The following is a 20,598-nucleotide window of genomic DNA, read 5'->3' as shown; positions in this document are numbered from 1 at the left end:
TCTGACCCAGGTCTGAATAAGAGAGAATTCGTTATCTTCCCACCAGGATATTATATGTATGCAGCAGGTTAAACTGTAATAAACTGACAAAAACAGAACATTTCCTACTTTTATATGTGTTTGCGATGAGCAAAGATCCCCACTTATTGTACAAAAGACCCCAAAAATCACTGTGTTTCTTCTTGACTGACTATGAAGTGGATCAAAACACACACAGAATATGAATGAGAGGAAGGCCCCTGATTTAATATAACAACATGAGACGTGTGAAAAACCTCATTAAAGGGGGAATGGGATTTTATTTCGCTATATAATCGCATAAGGCACTACATCACCCAAGGCAGAATTGTCATTTACAGTCCACCATTAAATTATTCACATCCGGCGCTCATTTCAGTCACTAGTGGTTAGTTGACGGAGTGGTTTATACATGTGCTGATGAGAAGCGAGAGAGGTCCTTCCGTGTGGTTATTATAGCTGAAACAGAGCTGCAGCCTGAAATGTCTGAAACTGGTGGTTATAATAAAACCAGAATCTCTTCCAAATTCATGTAAAAACATTGCTTTTCCTGTAGCGCCACCTTCAGGGTAAACGTGATATTCTCGCCCACAAGTGGTAAGAATCTAGTAATAACATCCATGTAACAGGTTTGTTTTTTTGGTGTGTGATGAGCATCACAGCCTCAAGAGGCCGCTGGTCTGACAGAATCTTACAGTGCATCTCAAATCATAACAAAACTCATGAAGTAAGTCCAAGTACCATGAGGGGTTTTACGCACACAAAGATGCCAAATGTTTTCATAGAAAATAAATAGTTTGCCAACTGTGATTTAAAATGCTGCTGTTTTAAAAGAACTGCAAATAGCACAAAAACAAAACAAAGTGCCCTGCATATAATGAAAAAAAGAAACACATTGACAGACACAACACTGATGAATATATTAATACTGTTACTGATATTAACAGCGGGCGTTGACTGGACTGTTAAACATCAGGAGCTGAGCCCAGATTCTTCTCCATCAAAACATAAATACTTCTGTTTCTGTGCGTTAGAGAGCTACGATAAAATGTAAAGCTTGGTTTATTATTTGTTATTATCAGCTATTATTGTTATTGTTGTTGTTGCTCTGAAATTTGTCATCTACTTTTCACAGTTGAAAGGCATCGGTCAATGCATTAATTCTTCCTATTTAGCCCAACGTCAATAAGTAGTAGCTCTCACTACTGTATGTTTGGACTCATGTAACACACATAATGTGACCACATTCTCTTTTATAACCACAATGTGTGAGTGTGACACATCTAGTTCATATGGATTCTGTGTTTATTTTGCAGTTTAATCATCTTTCATGAGTGAGCCAACTTTGTAACTAATGTTATCAAGCTATAGTTTGGATTTCTGGAAGCCGTGGTAATTATCATCTGACAATATAAAGCACGATGAGAAAAAAAACTTGCCTTGGGACATATCACTGTCTCTACGGTACCAGATCAATAAAATCTAAATAGATTTGTCTATCTAATACAACACTAGTCTTGTATGACTATGGATCCCTGCTACAGATATAAGCTGGCTACAGTGCAATGCAAAGTTAGCTGTGTATTGCATATGCTCTGCTCATATCATGTCCATGTAACTTTGAACTCATACAGACCCCTTTACCTGGTAAAAGAATCTATGTATATCCATTATTTACGTGAGCTAGCATTTGGCAAAGTAATCCCATCAATTAAATTATTGACAGAGACCTGTCAATCGTTAAGACTTGAGTATTATCCTGTGAACCCTCTTTGATTGGTCCTGCCTCTTCATTATACATGTAAGTATAACACTGACATGTTATTTTACTGACGTTCAGTTACATAACGATAAACGGCTGGAGGTGGAGAAATATTCAGAGCCAAAGGGAAAAAAAACCTTTAGCTACAGCCCTGAATTTCCAGGCCAGGCAACGCCCACAAATATCAAGTATCACAGCATTTCATTTGGGGCTTGGTTTAATCCAGGTCCAAGAAACTGTCCTCTTATTTTTCATAGTTTTGAAATGTTCAATTTGATCACTGTGGTAATGTGAGCAATAATGTAGAATTATTTAAATAGTGGCTATAACGATTTGGATTGTACCATAATCTACAATCTGGAATTATCTGGTCCAAATTTAATATTTATGCTATTCACATCCATGCTACCCTGGTCATAGTGCATAAACAAAAAGTGGCTGATAGCAGGATTGTGTCAGTTCTATGTCTACATCTTTTTGACGTTAAGGCCTCGTTAAAGTGCTTCCACTCAGAACTTGCTGAGGGGCGGCCGCGCCTTCACCAACACAGCTGAGAGCAGGTCTGTGGGCCCGGAGTGGTGCGGCACAGCAGTGGCAGAGGGGTCCCCATTCTTGTTGTCAGAGTTCATAGGCGTGGGAACCTTGCCTCTGTTCAGTGTGGACTTGCCAGTACCACTGCCCCCTCCTCCACCCAGACTGGTCTTGCTGTTCTCTGCTGTGGGGATGACCGTGCCCAGGTGGAGGTTGCCCAAAACAGGAGAGCCAGTGGACTCCAAACTGGTCTGACAGCAGCACAGCAGCCGGAAGAAGGCTGCTCTCATCTCCCTGCTGGACAGAGTGTATATCAGAGGATTGAGGGCAGAGTTGAGCACAGCCAGAGCGATGAACCAGTCCACCTTGTAGAGCACAGGGCACTTAAATGGGCTGCAACCCACATCCAGCAGCAGCAGGAGGAAGAGCGGCGCCCAGCACATGACAAACACTCCAAGAACGATAACCACCGTCCGTAGCAGGGCCAGTGAGCGTTCCGAAGGCCGACTGCTCACCCTGCGACCGCTGGAGGTCACCAGGCGGTAGATCCTGATGTAGAGGATGATGATGGCCACCAACAGAGCACTGAAGACACTGATGCAGAAGGCCACGTAACTCTTAGCGTAGAGCGGCAGCACCGTGGAGCAGGAGGGCACATTGTCCAGGCAGTTCCACCCCAGGCTGGGCAGAGCACTGAGCAGCACTGACACAAGCCAGCAGGCTGCCAGCAGTCCTAGGAGCCTCCCTCGACCTGCTGTCTCACAGGGACGCAGACGCACCATAGTCATGTGCCTCTCGATCCCAATGGCCAGAAGGCTGAAGGTTGAGGCGCTGAGGGCCACAAACATGCTCCCTTCTCTGGCCAGCCACTGCACCGGCGTCAGGAAGTAGGTGTTCTTTCCCGAGGTAAAGATGTTCACTGCATAGGCCACACCAGCCAGCAGGTCTGACAGCGCCAGGTTTCCAATGAGGAAGTACATGCGGCTGTGGAAGCGCTTGTTCTTCCAGAGAGCGAGCAGGACCATGACGTTCTCCAGGACGATCAGCACGCAGATGAAGAGCAGCACGGCCATCTTACAGGCCTCGATGCTGCGAGACGGATCCCACTTCCCCGTGTGGTTGTAGTGTTTGACGATGACAGCATTCATCCCTTCCTCCATTTGTTTGTCCATACTGCCTGCTACTCCTGGCCTTCCTTAGTCGCACAGCAGAGGGAGCCACAGCACTGGACACAGCTGCGGGAGGTCAGGCTGCTCAGCCCGGCAGTCTTGGAGCAGTCATTTTACAGCCTCATTAGTCAGGGACCTACCAATCACATGCAATTAAGAGACCACATTTACTCTTAAAATATACATTTAGCACAAAAACATCCCAAAAGTCACATTCAACAAGGTTTTGGCTAATGTATGTCATAAAAAAATCTCTCTGATGGCTCTGCAAGAGGCATCAAAAACAGTCGATTTAAAATAAACATTAAAAACGTATATATATTAGGACGTCCTCCTTGATTCTACATTTAAACAGTAAAGACCATAACTGAGATTAAAAATCGTATGTAGAGATTTGGCTAAGATAGCAGCAACATGTAGAATATATAAAGTATATAGGCCACTCTATAACGCAATAAAAAAAGGAAGTTGTAAATTTGGTTAAGTTTATTGTCACACTTATTACTCTCTGTTCCTTTTTATTAGAACAAAGAGCTGTGGCATTTAAGTGTTTAAAAAGCCATTGTGTCATAGCCTACATGCCATTACTTATTATTAAATCCAAATTTCTGGGGAAAACACTGTGACTCCCAAACAAATGTCAATGATCATAAGAAAAATAAGTATTACTTAATTTATGCTTTATTGCACATAAAATACTAAGGATGGATAAACAGGGTTTATAAAATAGTAACATCAATAATTAACCATTAACAAATTCTCCTCTATCAATAAATACAAAAGTTTTAACACCATTTAAACAGAGTTTTACTTGAAACCAGATGCCTAATTATTGTAGTAACTGCAACTTTCCTGTTTTGAAAACCTTGTTTTCCTTGTGGAAACAGAACTTGCCTTTAAGTGTCTCTCTGCACAAACTCTCTCTGCACAGTTATTTTATTACTTCATCAAGCAGCTTCAGTAACTTATCGTACCTTGGGAAGTCATTGCCTTCATCTAAACATCCAGGCGGTGTTGAGTTTTTAAAGTTATTATTCTCTCCTGCATAAAGATGCGCCGGTAAAAGAAAATGCCAAAATGACGTCGCCTTGTAGTCAAAGGTCCATGTCTTGTCCGCTTTTCCAATCACTGAAAAAACTTCCTCAAACATTCATTAAGGTTGTCCTTCTCTGTCGTCGCGGCTCTGTGTCTGCTCCCAACTCTCCCTTCTCTCACCCCTCCTTCCTCATGGAGAGGCGGGATCTTTTCCCAACTCTCCATTTTGATTTTTACCAATCAGGGGAGGGCAGAGCCATGTGCTTCATTTGGCCACATGATTCGTTCATAATAATATGACATGAAGTTGGATTGAAGGTTGATTTTCACCACGTGCACGTAGAGTTTTTATTCTCTGTGCAGGGAGTAGTTGACTGTGTAAGAAAAACATTGTCTATTACAATTAGGGATGTGTGTGATCAGTCAAGGGCTTTTACTTACCAGGAAATCTGGACCATGGTCCAAACCAAGGTTCATGTCTTTGTTACATTGTTTACATTTGATCTGGTTAGTTTTTGTTCATGTTGAAATGTAGGGAGCGGACTGAAGACTTTTGTTAGATATACGTACGTTATGTTGTCACATGGGCTGCATCTTCCTCTACGATTGGTTTGTAGACGGACGTTCATTTGAAGTGTGCATGTTGTGGATTGTATTTGCTAACTTTTTTGATTAAAGTGCATTGAAAAAAGTTGCCTTTCCATACGAATGGGGAAAAAATTTGTGAACCGATTCCCTTCACTGCTGCTTCCACTTCTTGTTTTTGTTCTGTTGTTTAATGCCATCTCAACTTCCTGCGGACCGACTAAAGTAGGTGTGTAAGCCCCCAAAGGTTTAACTGGTACCTTTGCTATTTGGCACCAGAAACACTAGGTCTAAGCTCATTATAAGTAGAAACTATTTCTTTGCACATTTATAATGTGCCTGACAGTAGCCGAATCAGTGTAATGGCAGACATAGATATACAGATATGTGGTTTTAAGTACAAAGACCAATCTCAATATCCTTCTTCTCCCACATTCTCCTCTCTGGAGTAGATGAGACGTTGGCTGAGACCCCAGATTGAGGAGCAGACTTGTTGTCAACCAGGGCAACCAGGTTTGTTTCGCTGTTGCTGGAACAGAAGGACTTTTGGCAGGGACGGCAAACTCAAGGTCTGGCTATGAGATCTGGCTGTGCGTTCTTTGTGGTGCTCTGGATTGTGGTGCTCTGGATTCCAACAGTTTGGAAGATCAACGTCTCTGTGACTCACTCATGACTCTAGGGTCTCCATCCCCTAGATATCACCCAGGAAAAGTGAGGCAAGGCCCCATGTTAGGGGACCTCCTCAGGGTTTCCAGGTGTAGGATCAGACGGGGGCAATCTAACTTGGGTGTTGACTGGAAGCTAGCTGACTGGGATGCTAATTGGTAGCTAGCAGACTGGGAGATGGCCCAGTGCTAACTGACATTTTACTGGGGGGTTAGTACGAAAATGTCTGGAGCAACTGACTTTTGCATTCTCACATACAGCCCCCTCTGGAAAAATTCTGGAAATGAGTTCAGCGCATGTCTGAGCTCATAGAGGACCGGTAGCACAAGGGTGGCTGGGATAAGTGGACACAGGTCAACATAACCTAGAGGGACTGAATCACAAGAGCAGGAAACAAGGACAGGAAGTGAAGCAACACACCAGGTAAGTAATTCCAAAGTTAAATGGGCAAAAACAGATGGGAGTCCAAACAGTCACTTAAGGGCAGAATTATGACAAGAACAGATATGAGTATTGCTTCTGCCTTGTATTGCACAATAAGAAGACAATGCTGATGTAAGGCAAACATTCATATCTGATAAGTCTGGAAAGTTTTTTTTAAATGGCATAGAACGAACTGTAGTTGAGAGAAAGGCTGCTTTGTTTTCCTTTCCCCCTATTTCTCTTTGCTGATGTCTGCTCTGTTTTTCAAACTGTCCATCTCCTCTGTTTTTTGTTTTTGCATTCTTTGCTCTTGGCCGAATCAAATTGGCTAAAATAGCATAAGACAAACCACAAATTGAGACGCTGATGGATAACAGTGCTCGCTAACAGAGACTGACAGCGTAGCAAATGTTGATAAAAAGAGGGATAGATGGAAAGAGACAACAAAGAACATGAGACTGTGTAGCAGCGGAACAGATTTCTCTCTCTCTCTGTTTCTCTCTCTCTCACACAGTCCCTGTGGTATCACAGATTGTGAGGTCACAGGCAGTCTGGCCCCTTTGCACATGTCAGTCCAGGCATTGCAGATTAATGAATGACCTCCAGAGCTGTTGACTTTACCCCGAGCAGCAAGAGATGTACAAACTCTCAGACAACATTTATAACCATAAGAAAACACCCCAGAGGCCTTGGCTCCAGGTTGTTGCAAGCTGGATACACACTTCCTGGATGTTTGGTGCTGGTGGTGGAAAGAGGAAATGTATCTGCAGGTCACCAGATCAGGAAAAAATGGAACTGTTGCCAAGTCTCATAAAAGTTTGTATGGCGGTGATGCTATTGTGTGCGTGTTTGTGCATCTTTGGGTGCATGTGGCCTGTGTGGGTGTGTTATTGGCAGCGATGTGAGTCAGGGACACTGACGCAGGCTTGGGTGGTGAGTTGGTTGTTTGGGAATGCAAAGTGTAGTGGGAACGAAGGAGGAACAGCACGGGCGGTGGAAAACGAGGGCCTCTTGGGCCATCTCCCCACTTCCCACCACTCCAAACACGCTGAGAAAAAAAACATTTAGATGAATTTTAAAAGAAAGGTAGTAAAAGAATGTAGTAGTGTTGTTTTTATCAGGAACCAAATGCAATTATAGGTAATGGTAGCTGAAGAAATAACAAGTTGTTTGAAGTCCCTCAAAAATATCATCCCTGAGTCACATTTCCACCCCTAACTATTCTTCTGATTACAGTCATAAAATGAATAAACTCTGCAAACACCAACTTTGAACATGATGTAACTTGAATTGGTGAAACTAAACTTGTTTGTTAGGTACATAACAAAACAATATAATTAGGTTTTGGCAACAAAGCTATAAGGAGCCCCTGCAGTCTTAAAATATTATATTTTTTTATTCTTGTGTGCACAAGTTACTATATCATGTTCTCACAAGATAATTATCTCGTGGGATCTCATTAAAATATTATTTATGCCATTTAGCTGATGTTTCTCTACTGACTTCAGCTTTGTTAAAGATTTTTCACAGCACTTGGTTAAAGTTGCGAAATATTGTGGTCTTGTTTAACACAGGAAAAGTTCAATGTGACACAACACGTTTATTTACATCTAACCAAAACTGTTATGTTTCCCTAACCTCAACCAAAGTGATGTTGCTGCCTCAAAAGCTTCTTAACCTGCCGCAACAATGTACCTGCAAAAACAGATATGAGCGTAACTTTCAGGTTACATGGTCGACAGTAGGTACCTGCATTTAATCCCTCCTTTATTTCTCTGTAGAAAAAGAAAGATCATCATAAACCTCACCTTTCGAGTGTTGTTCCATCGTTTATGCAGCTCACTGTATCGCTTTTGTTTAAATATGCGAGAGCATACATAAAGTTTGGAGCTATCCTCAATACGTATATGATATTGGCACTCATTGCAACAAAAGGATCGACTTATAAAATCCTGTTGATCTTGGATCATTTATAAAATGTATTTCCTGGACCATCAGATATTTTCTCGCGGAGAACATGGATTACATCTTCGTAGGAAGTTGTGAGCAGAGCACTGATAGTGAGAGCTGATAGTGTATCTGGAGCAGTGGTGTTGCTGGAGGGTTATCAGTGCAGGTCTGAGGTCTTTAAGGGCACAAGGTGACTGCTAGTCTGAGGACCAGTGCTGCTGCTTCTTTTAGATAACCTTTTTATCTGCATCCAGCTCTAAATAGCCACAAAAGATGCTTAAATAAAAGGATGGACGGAGGACAGATGGGAGTGCAATGTATTTTCATGATAAGTTGACTGTTAACTGTGCGGAAGAAATATGTTTTCTTGACACCTTTATCTTTCAGTGAGACGATCAAGCTTTGCTATTAAAGAACCCTGAAAAAGCTCCAGACCTCAAACTGACATTAGGTGCAACATTGCAACATGTATGAACTCTTAATCGTGGCCCCCTCATCTTTTAAAATGTCAGCCCGTCTGTTCTCACATGATCACTATGGAATTTACAGAGTCAAGAAGTTTATGGCGTTATTTATTTTCTTTAAGATAGGGGACTTTAACACTAAGAAGACTTCGAGCCTTTGCTTTGCCAAAATATGTTAAAAATAACTTGGACCTCAGTCATATAAACAATCATGCCCAATTTTCTCAGAACTGTTTCACTGATGTCTGGGAAAGCTTGGAAAGAATTCTGTGTGTGTGTGTGTGTGTGTGTGTGAGAGAGAGAGAGAGAGAGAGAGAGAGTTTCAGTTGACCATGGGCATGATGCGCCTTTTCCCTTGCATGGGGCCATATTTGTGTACCCTCTTGTCATTTCTCCTTCACACCAGAACCATGACTCTATATTCATTAAACACACACATCAAAACGCTGATGCCACACAAAGCAAAAAAAAATCATGCAGAAGTTATACATCTTATTTTTGGAATGTGTTTGTATATGTTGGCTCTTCGTGCTTTGTCTGTCTGCTGCTCTATAAGAAAGGGTCAAAGGTACATTTCCCTCGAGACGAGGACTAATGGTCACGCAGTCCAGTGAGTCGGTCCCCACACATGCTCCTCCGACCGGCAATCTTACACCATCCACCCCCAACAAACCCCCAACACCCGCCTCAAAGTCCAAAGACCCCCCTCGCCCCTGCTACAACCCCACACCCCCAGGTTTCAGAAGAAATGCAGCAGGAGCCTGAGAACGAAGTAACCCACTGACAGAAACAGACCAGACTCCATTTCTAAATACCATCAGTACAGATTTAGAATCACTTTAACCTTTCAATGTCATGCTTGTGTATTTTTTTTCTCATTAGCTGCTTTCAGACATGCACTAAACACTGGATATTCTCCTGAAATTTTCCGGAGGGACTGCACGTAAGAACGCAAATGTCCAAATCAGTTGCTCTGGACATTTTCCCGAAACTTTTCCAGCCCCCCAGTAAAATCACTGAGTGAACCCATGTGAAATTACAGCAGGACATTTTTACTGAGAAATTCACAGTGAGCGGGTGTGCCTGTTACGTTTCTAGCATGCGTCAGACACAAAACTGTACATTGCTTCTGTTGATATTGAGGATACTTTCAAATGCTTTCCTCTTGCACCATCTTTGAAAGGGTGTAAATGTGTTTTCCGCAGCAGTATTTACACATCATGTCCAACCTATAAGCTCTGTAGCATCTGTTATTCCATCACTAAGCGCTCATCTAAAGAACTGAATTCATGAATAACATTTTGAGTGTCATCATTGTAAAATGATACCAGACGGACACAGTGAAACCTTTCAGGGTTAGAGTACGTGGGCATGCTTGTGTGTGCAGTCGATGTCCAGAGGTGTTTTCCCAGCATGTGAGCCCGCCACGATGGCCGTCTGAAATGAATGGTGCATCTTTGTGAATGAATAACTGTGTGAATGACGATCCGTCACAGCCCGGCTCACAGACTTTCAGTGACAGTGGGCTCTATGGCCTGAGTGACGCGCCGACGCTTCGAATAAAGAAAGGTTCGATAGAAATCTGCAGAGGTAGTAAAGGCTACTATGGTGACCGCTCAACCAGCAACAACAATAACACAGGCACGGCCATCGGGCACGGCCATCCTAAAGCTCCCTGGCTCCACAGACAGGCGCACAAAATAAAGGCTAAAAACACACACTTCACCTCTCATTAGATGGGGCCAGTGTGACAGATGACTGAGGGGCCCCAACAGGTGGACTCCACCAAGTAAACACGACAAAATGTGAATCAAGGACTGGGCAATGTAAATCAGAAAAAGGTCGACCTGCTGGATTTGGTTTTGGTAAATTATTAGGTTCTTTTCACTTTCTTTAAGGTTGCAAGCATTTTTGATTTCTAAGAGAGTAATTCATGGATCTTGATGGAAAAAAAATCTGGCATGTTATTATTTGTTAAATCTATCTATCTATCTATCTATCTATCTATCTATCTATCTATCTAAATATATTATAAGAATATTTTCATTGATGCATTGATATGACAGCACCATTTTAATACTGTAGGTTGAGTTTAAAATAATTGTACCCCCTCTAAACTGTTGATTTCTTAAATGTAAAGTAATGCACTATATTCTAAATTATCAGTAAAGGTTAATAAAGCCTTAGTCAGCAATGTACGTTAAACTTAGATAGTATTTGTAAAACAAATGCAGTGGAGCAGATGTATACAGAAGTTTAAAGTAGTTTAAAACTATAGTGAAACTATTACAAGCACCTCAGACATGTACTTATACATTGTTAATTTCCGCAGATGGTGATGATCCTTACTAATGATACTGTGAAGGTTCCATTCTGTACTACTCTGCATTACTAAGGTACTCATACTTAGTACATTCCACTACTGACATTATACTGTACACACACTGTAAAGATATCAACAGGTCTTCACATACGTATGCAACAATGATTAATCCTGTTTTTCAGCCACTGTACAGTTGATATTTTGCAGCACCTCTGGGGCACCTGTGGGGCACATGTGGTGGAAGTTTGTCTGTGGACTCACATACTCCCTGTCCTGCAGCCCTGTGGTCCACATGTGTTTATAACCCTCACACAACACAGTCCAACACATTACTGGGATCACAGCATTCTCCCCCCCACCCAGCAGCAAACCCAGTCATCCCACATCAGTGTGCTGTGGCCGCTCTGGTGTTGCTGATCAGGCTCAGGGGGTCCGACAGCAGTATGCTTCATCTGCGGGCAAGAGATGGTGCCTGTAGTGGTCATTGGTTGTCTATTGAAGGACTGTGAAGTGATCTTGTGAGCAGAGAGAGGTGGATAGAGGTGGATGTGTGTGGTGTGAAAATAAATGGAGAAGGCCGCAAACAGCGGGGCGAACAATGATGTGTCAGATCCAGTTTATGTGCCGTCTGTATAAACACTGAGGAATTGTCTGCCTTCTGAGCTCATCCTTTCCAACGGGTTAGCCTTTGGGTTTGCCCAGCGTAAACTCAGTATCTCCAAAACACCTCTCTGATATAATTAGAGCACATACACACATATACACACGCACACACATACACACATAACTACCGCCACCTTGCCCTCGCCTTGGACCTCTGGAACATTTTCCCTGGAGTCCAAACCAAAACAATCAAACCACTAAGTCAGGAAAGTGAGCACATGTCTCCATCCCATCCATCACCTTTACAAGCCACAACCACAGCAGGGAAACCATTCTGACTCACTAATTTCCGTAACAGAGTCCAGCTTCTACACATTATCTAAATTATCAGTGCTGTCTGGTTCTGCACTTTTATCACCATGTACTCTGTAAGTTCTATTAGGATGGAGAGAATAAAAACAAATTGCAACTTTTATTTTTCAGGCCCTGATGTTTTCTCTGCAGCTCTCGCCCTGAAAAACTGTTTTCCATGGATGCGGACCAAGAGATAAAGCTGTGACCTCTCGGTGGAGCGCCAGCTTCATACGACACCGTCACCACGAAGGCACTCGCTCCCTTGGCTCACTCTCACGGACTCGGAAAAAACTTCTGTTCAAACATGGCCTTAGATGGCAGAAAGAGAAACGGTCCAGAAAATGAACAAAGCACGCATTGTTCAAAATCACAATCGGGAAGAAAGCTTTGGTGGGAGATTGAATTTCCTGCATATTCATATCTATTATTAAACCGTAAAACAACCCTAAGAAATTGTCATAGGTACGATGCAGTCCAAGAAATTAGGATATTGTCGATGTGCAGCATGATTCAGATTTGAAGTGATAAGATCATTTGATTTATTTTGAAAACCAGTGACGGTTAAGAAGTGATGTAATACTTCCCACAGCCTGTATCTGCTCTCTACTATTGTGATTGTGTGGAGGTAAAAGGAGGCTGGTCATGATCGCAGGTTAACCGTGGATTCAAACAGTGGACCGGTTGTGTGCTCTATCTATGGCACGTGTGTGCGCACAGCAGTGGGTCGTCCACGTGAAAGGGCCCATGTGTCTGGGCGTCAGTGACTTAATGACACCACTTACTGGCCTAATTCACACTCAGGTTCTTGTGCATATGGGAAAAAACAACATGCGAGGAAACCCCTCCAACAGAGAATCGGTTGTGTCCTTCAGATTGGAGGTGAACACTTTTAGGGCCCGTGTTTGATCCTTCCTCCGGGTCGAAATAGAATTATGATTATCCTTTTAACTTACAGGCGTAATTTCACATCTGCAACCCGAAAAGTAAAACATTCATGCCGTTAAAGCCAGATCGGAAAGGAGTGGTTTTGGCCGGAGAGTCACACAGGAGAGAGGAGAGAGATGTACTGTAGAGGCTGGAGAGTGGAGAGAGGGCAGAGACGTGCACATCTTTCCACTGTGTTTTTACTTGAGCTCGTCACGTCTCACAGGAAATGCCCTCCACTGTTTCCACGAAAACTTCTTCTATGGTCAAAAATCAAGCTGACTATTAATAAAGCAAGAGAACAGAACACACTGTTAGGAGCAGTTTTCCTGCTGTTGCTTTCAAAATTCCCATCATTGGGTATAAATGACACTGCCGTCTGCTATTGTCACCATCATTTATCAAATTGTTAATGTGCTGCAAAAACTGAGAGAAAGGAATGCAAATTTTGTCCAGTGAACCTTTATTTCCATGTGCACCCTCTGTGTGTGTGTGTGTGTGGTCCAGGTATTACTCATGTTGTGGGGACCTAAATCTCTATTACACAGTCATGCTGTGGGGACTTGGCTTCCTTATGGGGACAAAAAGCAATTCCTCATAAGATAATTCGTTAAAATCTAAGGTGACAATATGTTTTAAGGATGGGTTAAGGTTAGGTTCAGGTAAGATAAGGGTAATCGTTAAGGTTAGACAAGTAGTATGGTTAAGGTTAGTATCCTGGTAATAAGTTTAATGTCCTCTCAAGTCATTGTGACATGACTGTGTGTGTGCGCGCATGTCTATCTATAGTCATGAGGGCTCATTTTGGTTCAATGCCAAGGCATTTAGTTGTGATGGTTAAAGTTAGGGTAAGGTTTAGGGAATGCATTATGTCAATGAGTGTCCTCACTACACAACTACAGAGAGATGTGCGTGCGTGTGTGAGTGTGTTGTTGAACTCACACTTAAAGAACACTGTTTTGCCATGAAACAACTTGTGCCCATGATTCAGATCCTGTGCTGCCTATTAACTGCAGAGAGTTCACACGCACAGCAGCACAATACACGGAAACCCAAGTCTCCTGAGTCTAATGATCTCACCTTTGAATGCAACCCGCTTTGTTGCCTGAATTATTAGGCGCCATAAAGCACTGCACTCTTGAATCTTGTGGGGTGATCCTTGTCACACAAACACATCAGTTATATAGTAATTATATATATAATATATATTGTCTTCTCCAGATGAAGAGCAGCACACTCAGAGAGCTCGCTGCTCATTTCCTTTGACAGTCACTCCGAAGTTGAATTCATCACTGAGAGGCTGAGAAGCAGTTTGGAATAAAACATGGATGGGGGGCTTTTCACTGTCAACACAACAGCTAGCGGCCCGGGGGTGAAACGGGCCGGAGCTGCTGACTGCGTGACCTCCTGTGTTTTGACGTCTCTTGCGGCGTGTTGGTTTAGGGGGGAATCCGAATGGAAGCTCTAAATCCCAGTTAAGCCGTAACAGCGCTGGGAGAGCTGGGCACTCCACAGCCCGCACTATCTGGTCATCAGCTTTGTGCTGGCAGGCCCACTGAGATACAAACATCCTGTTTAGAGAGGGAGTGGGAGAAAGAGAAAGAGAGAGAGAGAGAGGAAAAAGAGAAATGCCAGTGGAAGTTGTCACTAAATGAACAAGACAGGGTCGGCTACTGAACCAAAATGTCTCTGCGTGTGTGCAATGCAATGCTCTGAGAGTTCTCTGTGCTTGACACAGTGGTGTTTCTGGCATCAGTTTCTTCACTCAGTGTTCTTTAAAACTGTTAAAACTCAATGCCGAGTGTAGACTGTGAGTCACATTAGTATGCATGCTGAAACCCGAGAGCGGAGAGACCAGCCAGACTGAAAATTTCCCCAATTATGCCTCCACTGCACTGCCAGTAATCTCTTGTCCCATCTATGCCAGCCACACAGAGGACATATGCACCACATGTGAAAATGAGAGAGGAATAATGCTTTCAAGAAGAACTACCGTGCTGTTAAAATCGGTACTCTTGTAATGTCCACACTTCATTTATTGTGTTCAATTTGGCAACGTTGTTTAAAAAAATGTTTGTTGGCATGTTGAAGTTTTCACATAGCAGCATCGCCCCCTTGTGGAATATTATACACAGTGTCACAACATGGAGGTGCAGCCTGATGTAGAAAACAGGCAAATTATAGCACATAGATACAGCCAGTGATTGAAATCCCTTTGCACTGTATATTCTAGTATGTAGTATAATGGAGGTGCGTTCAGGTACCACTGAAGGAAGAATAAAACAAGCCGTTTCAAACAGAATAATATCAAATTGTTGTCATGCAAAATAGTATACTCTATAATATCATATTGATTAAAAAAAAAACACGATATTCAAACAACAAATCAACAATCAACCTAAACCACAGTTAGATGGAGTAAATAGAAAGATATGTAACCGAGCCTGAAATCCTGCTTCCTGAACTAACAAAGGAAACTCTGAAACAATGCATATGCTGAATGACTTTTTTTTTTTTTTAAAGGAATGTGTGCAGTTCCCGGGCATCAGTTGTCACATGGACTGAAAATGAGGATGTAGGGACGCTTAAATAGTTTTTTTTGTCACAGCCACAGACCCAGAGACAGAACTATTTTGTGTTAAAAATGATTTGATCTGCATGACAATGTGTGGCCTGCAAAAACATGTGCTTCCATATGACGTCCAGTGCGCACATGTACTGACAAAGTGACTGAAGGTTTACCTCAATTGTAGCACGTGTGCTCAGTGTATTTGGTGGCCTAACTTCAGTTACAGTATTTGTGTGAGGAAAGTTGAACACATTAAACAACAGTGCCTATAGAATGAAACAGTCATGTTATTCACATCACGAAGAGGAGACAAAGGCAAAAAGTTCAAAATGAGAAATTAATGTTGAACAGTCATTTCCAGGAAGTGAAATTACACATTCCTCCCATTCCTCCGTAGTCAATAAAAAGAATGAACTACAATAGCTTGTATTTTTGTTTAAAGAAATGACTCTCGACTCCAACACTTGACTCCACGCCAATTCGAGACTGTTCTTCTTGAGGAAGTTGGGATTTGATGTTGAGAGATCAGTCACGGAAATCTTTTATTTAACTTTTATTAAGTCCGTTTTTTCACCCAGGGTTCAGTCTCCTGCCATCGGGGAGGAGGTTCACCTTCCTCAGGAGGCCCACATCTAACAGATAGTTGAACCTGTGGATCAATTGGCTTTTACATACATGTTTGAACAAAGACAAACAGACTTAAAGTCTATATGTATTTTTGACCTGTGTTTAACAGTTTGTCTTATTTACTGTCTATAATGTGTGTGCTGAGTGGTGATGACTACCACTGTCAGCCAAATTGCCCCTCAGTGAATACACAGAGAGTCCATCCAATCAATTTGAATTGTATTCAAATTCAGGCAGACCCCAAGAATTTCTGTCCTATTTTGTATTTTGTTGTATTGCTCCTTGTTTGGCAATGTTTGTCATCACAGTATTGCAAATACATGGACTATACATGCATCACATGGTGGCATGTATGGTCATGCTTTTGTGTGGATGACATGTTAGTATGTGGCAGACTCTTGTGACACCTCAGTGGTTGTCATGGTGACTCATTTAGACATACTGGCTGGAGCCGGGATGTATCCAGGAAAAAAGTCAACTGGTTCACACCAAGCAGGAAGTACAGAGAGATACTGAGTCTTCAGGAATAGTTAATTGTAACTGCTGATGATATTAGATTATAAACCAAATATATCTATACATCAGTGGGAACAAAATGTGACGATGTGATGTGATGTAACAAAGAGGCCCGACCACATCTGGAGGTGATGTGGCTCGTGTCATGACCAGACCTGTCAGGTGTGAACGCAATCTGAAAGTGTGGGCACATTCATGAGAGGCAAGACAAGACACTGAGTGTGTGTGATTTGGTGCAGATCCTAATACAAATCCTGATCCAGTGAATTTGAATGTGGTTTCATAAGGGGACTGTAGGGCCTTGGCAGAGGTATGTGCTCTATATTGAGTGCCATTTTACTTTATATTGGTATTAAACGGAGAAAAAGTATCAAATATTCATATTAAACAAAACATGGGCCATTTTAGAAACCTCCACACGATAAGAGTCAAACCATTTATCTGATTAAAGATATGTATATTTTCCCACAACAAACAAAAGAAGTGTATTTGCATTCCTCTGACTTTAAGTTCTTTTAAACAACAACAAAAAAACAACCCTGGCCTCTCATCACAGGGTTAACATGCAGCGCCTGTAGCCACAGCACAGGATTATGGGTCAGTGGTCCAGGGCCCAGTTCCCTATTTCTTTTCTCCACCATTGCCACATCAGAGCATGTCTATACTGCACCCTGCAGGCCAGAGTCTTTAATGCACTCTGTTACAGGACATTAACTTTGTTTGGCTATAATGTTTATATATGTTATATATTTCGATTTTTATTAATATATTTAAATGTTATATATGTTAAATATTTTCAGCAGCTGCCAGTGAGCGCTCACAGATCTGTCATTACGGTGAGTTATTTAACACAAAGAGTTGCATAATTTATTCTGCATTGATGTCAGAGGGATCAGGGCGTAATACAGAAAGCTAATGTGAAAACCTCATGGAGTCATGGAGTTTGAAAGACAAAGGCAGACTAGGCAGAGTAGTTCCCATAATATACATGACGCTGAGTTGCATTATGGGAAATGTAGGATCCAGTGGTTCTTATAGCAGGGAGTGAAGATATCTGAGCTTCTGCTGCTTTGAGGTCCAATACGACCTTATGACGTGGTGTAACCCTTTAATTTAACTAAACTCATCAATGACTCAGCCAGCAATGACTGTATCCATTGCAACTGCCTTCTTATGATGAAAACAGACATCTCCATGACAACTGAACAAACTCCATCCAATTATAAGGACAGAGTGAGACAGACGAAAGCTTAAGAAAAAGGCCAGTAAGAGGGTCATGAGTTGAAAAAGTTCTGTCAAATACTTGTTATGCCTTTAATTTAACTTTTTTATATTTTGTAAGCACATCCTCGTGTCCAAGAGTGTCAGGAACATTTCCCCCGTCCCCCCCTCACACTTTAAGTTTTATAAGTAATGATATTGCTGTGTCCCTGTCTATTTGAAAGGTCATTTGAAAAATAGAATTACATATATTTTTAATTACCTCATACTGAGCCTCTCATCTTCTGCCGTCCCTTTGTGTGATGGTAGGTACTGGTAAGATTTGTATAGGTATGTCATAGGTAAATCACATTTTACTGCAATGTTTGGTATTTAAGCTCAAAACACACAATATACAAAGCCTCACAAAGAACCGTCAATGGCTCTTTTTGTGAACAGCTTTTCTTTTGCACACAAAACACACACACAGAGTTAAACCCCGAAAGAAATAAAGGATACTACGAAGTGTCCTCACTTGTGTATCCTTCATAAAAACCCTTTTAATAGGGGGCAATTAAACAGAGAAAAGGGTCTCTTGGAGAGGGTGGAGCAGTCTGTTGGTGAACACTTTATAAAGTGTCCAAATACACCTCTCACACCTCCCTCTATCTCTAGTACAACCAGGAAGAATGAAATAACAAGCTGTCTGACACAGCAGCCACATGAAAGACAAAACCATAGATGGTAACTTTATTTATTAAGCATTTTCCAAAATCCACATTACAACGTGCTTTACAATGGCAGCAATATGCAGACCAATCAACTGTTTTTATCTCGTCCGATAAACACGATGACAACTGTTGATTTCCAGAAGGCTTACGTCTCCTGTACTGTGCAGTATGGGCCTATGTCCTGTCCATCCCTGTGATGCTCAAATACTTATTGTGTCACGAAGTGTAAAAATCCACTTACCAACAGAGAGGTTTGTGGAGCCATCGCACTTTAACACAAAACTTTGGGCAGAATTGCAAAAATATCCTCACACAAGATGGCTACATGAAATTATGGGTCATTTATGCTACAGTAACTTGATGTAATGAAGTTGAACCCTTTACAAGAATATGATGTGTTCAATATGACATGTATAATTTGATGTTTTGTGTACTTTATATAATATGATGTACTATTTGGTACATACATCATGTTAAATACACAATGTATACTGCTCTGTCACGGTTATATATTCCCTTGATCCTTGTTTTGTGTTCTTGTCCCGTCTTAAATTTGGTTTGATATGACATTTTCTGCTGGTTATGTTTGCAGTATGTATGTATTTATCTGTTGGATAAAATGTCAAATAAATTCTGGCGTTCTTTACAAAGGTGACCTATAGCTGCTGATCTGAGTCCTGTACACAAACACATCATTCAGATGATTGTGTTACATGTGATTGTACAATTGTTGGATGCTCAACAGAGGTCAAACCTGACTCTGTAAACAGAAACACCAGAACATGCAGTCACACTCTCCCTGCACACAAATGTGTTGTGTTGTGTTTTCTCTGTGTGTTTTTGGCCTTTTGTTGAACACGAACACAGTTATTTTCTCTGTATTGCCTTTTGACACATGGCTGCTTCACCAGGACAATACTGACAGATGGGAAGTTGAAAATCAAGCTGTGGTCTAATTAGCTATATTATATATTATAATGTACTTTTCTTTGTGCAATATTAACTCTACATGACAAACACAGGACTAGACACCAGAAAAAGGAGATGAGAAATTGCAGCGTGCCTTGAAAACAATGGTAAGTAATTTTGTAAAATACAGAAATGCTTTTATAATTTTTCTTTTGATAATAGTTTTTCATGACTTGTTTACATTTTTCTTTTTTTAAAGAAAATATATGGTGTACAGCAGTAGTGGAGGAAGTATTCTTTTTACCTAAGTACGAATAAATAGATAAAAAATCATTCAAGTAGCCTCAAAGTAAAAGTACCACATCAACTTTTTTACTTGAGTACAATTAAGTACTTGCTTATAAATACACTGAAAGTTTTAAAAGTTCTTGCTGGGTGTATCATTTTCCCTAATACAGTGGTCTACTACATTATTAACTCTGTCTTATGTATATTCAGTTTAATACAAGAATAATACAGGTTCTGTCATATTAATATAGAACCCTGCAGATGATGCTATTGAAAACACTTGATCGGTGGATTAATCCCACTCTAATTATTGAAAATTTTAAATGATTGCCTTGTGATTATTGATTATCGCGGAATCGCAGTATTGTAATGTTAACATTATCGTGGGCCATGTGTTGCGAGTAGTAGTTACTCTGCGAGTTCCACCCCTTCTTACTGATATATGTAGTCGAGTAAAAATAAAAGTACACAAAAATAAATCTACTGAAGTACAGATACATTCCACCAGTGGTAAACAGTATATATGGCAAATCATCATAAGTAAGAGGACACTCCAGAGATAAAGATTATATTTGCAGTTTTTTATTCAGCAACTTGAAATTAAAACCAGTTGTATCATTTACATTCTTAAAAGGTTTTAGGTGTTTATTAAAAAATCAGTTGCTCTCAAAGTGTTATGATCCTATTTTAATCCTGTTGATATCAACACCCGGGACAGATTTAGTCAACATCATATCCACTTATAGATCTATTTTTATTCAATGTTGTTGAATGGTGTCACGTGTGGTCCACATATATATAAATATATATATATATATATACACACACATATATACATTGACTCTGCCTCTGCTCCTGTCTCTCTATACAGAAGACATGCAGTCATTGGCCGAGTCCTTATATATTTATCTGCCTCAGCCATGTCCTGTCCCCTCCCTCATTCACATACCC

The 20,598-nt window shown here is 41.2% G+C and overlaps 1 protein-coding gene across 1 annotated transcript; it reads right to left on the bottom strand.

Annotated features, from left to right (window-relative positions):
* Positions 1-279: 279 nt before the first annotated feature.
* Positions 280-4,694, bottom strand: s1pr3a (sphingosine-1-phosphate receptor 3a). Its single transcript, XM_035177485.2, has 2 exons — positions 4,455-4,694; positions 280-3,616 (listed from the first exon to the last, which is right to left on the bottom strand). The coding sequence occupies exon 2, from the start codon at positions 3,481-3,483 to the stop codon at positions 2,290-2,292; it is 1,194 nt and encodes a 397-aa protein (XP_035033376.2). The 5' UTR covers positions 3,484-3,616; positions 4,455-4,694; the 3' UTR covers positions 280-2,289.
* Between the last annotated feature and the right edge of the window lie 15,904 nt (positions 4,695-20,598).

This window comes from Hippoglossus stenolepis, chromosome 14 (genome assembly GCF_022539355.2).
Source record: "Hippoglossus stenolepis isolate QCI-W04-F060 chromosome 14, HSTE1.2, whole genome shotgun sequence".
In the NCBI taxonomy this organism is placed as follows: Eukaryota; Metazoa; Chordata; class Actinopteri; order Pleuronectiformes; family Pleuronectidae; genus Hippoglossus; species Hippoglossus stenolepis.
The sequence above is the reverse complement of the archived record's forward strand: the minus strand, read 5'-3'. Positions and strand labels throughout refer to the sequence as shown.

What these genes read in the sequence shown, in the direction of transcription:
- s1pr3a (XM_035177485.2), bottom strand. Translation starts at nt 3,483, where the DNA reads ATGGACAAACAAATGGAGGAAGGGATGAATGCTGTCATCGTCAAACAC.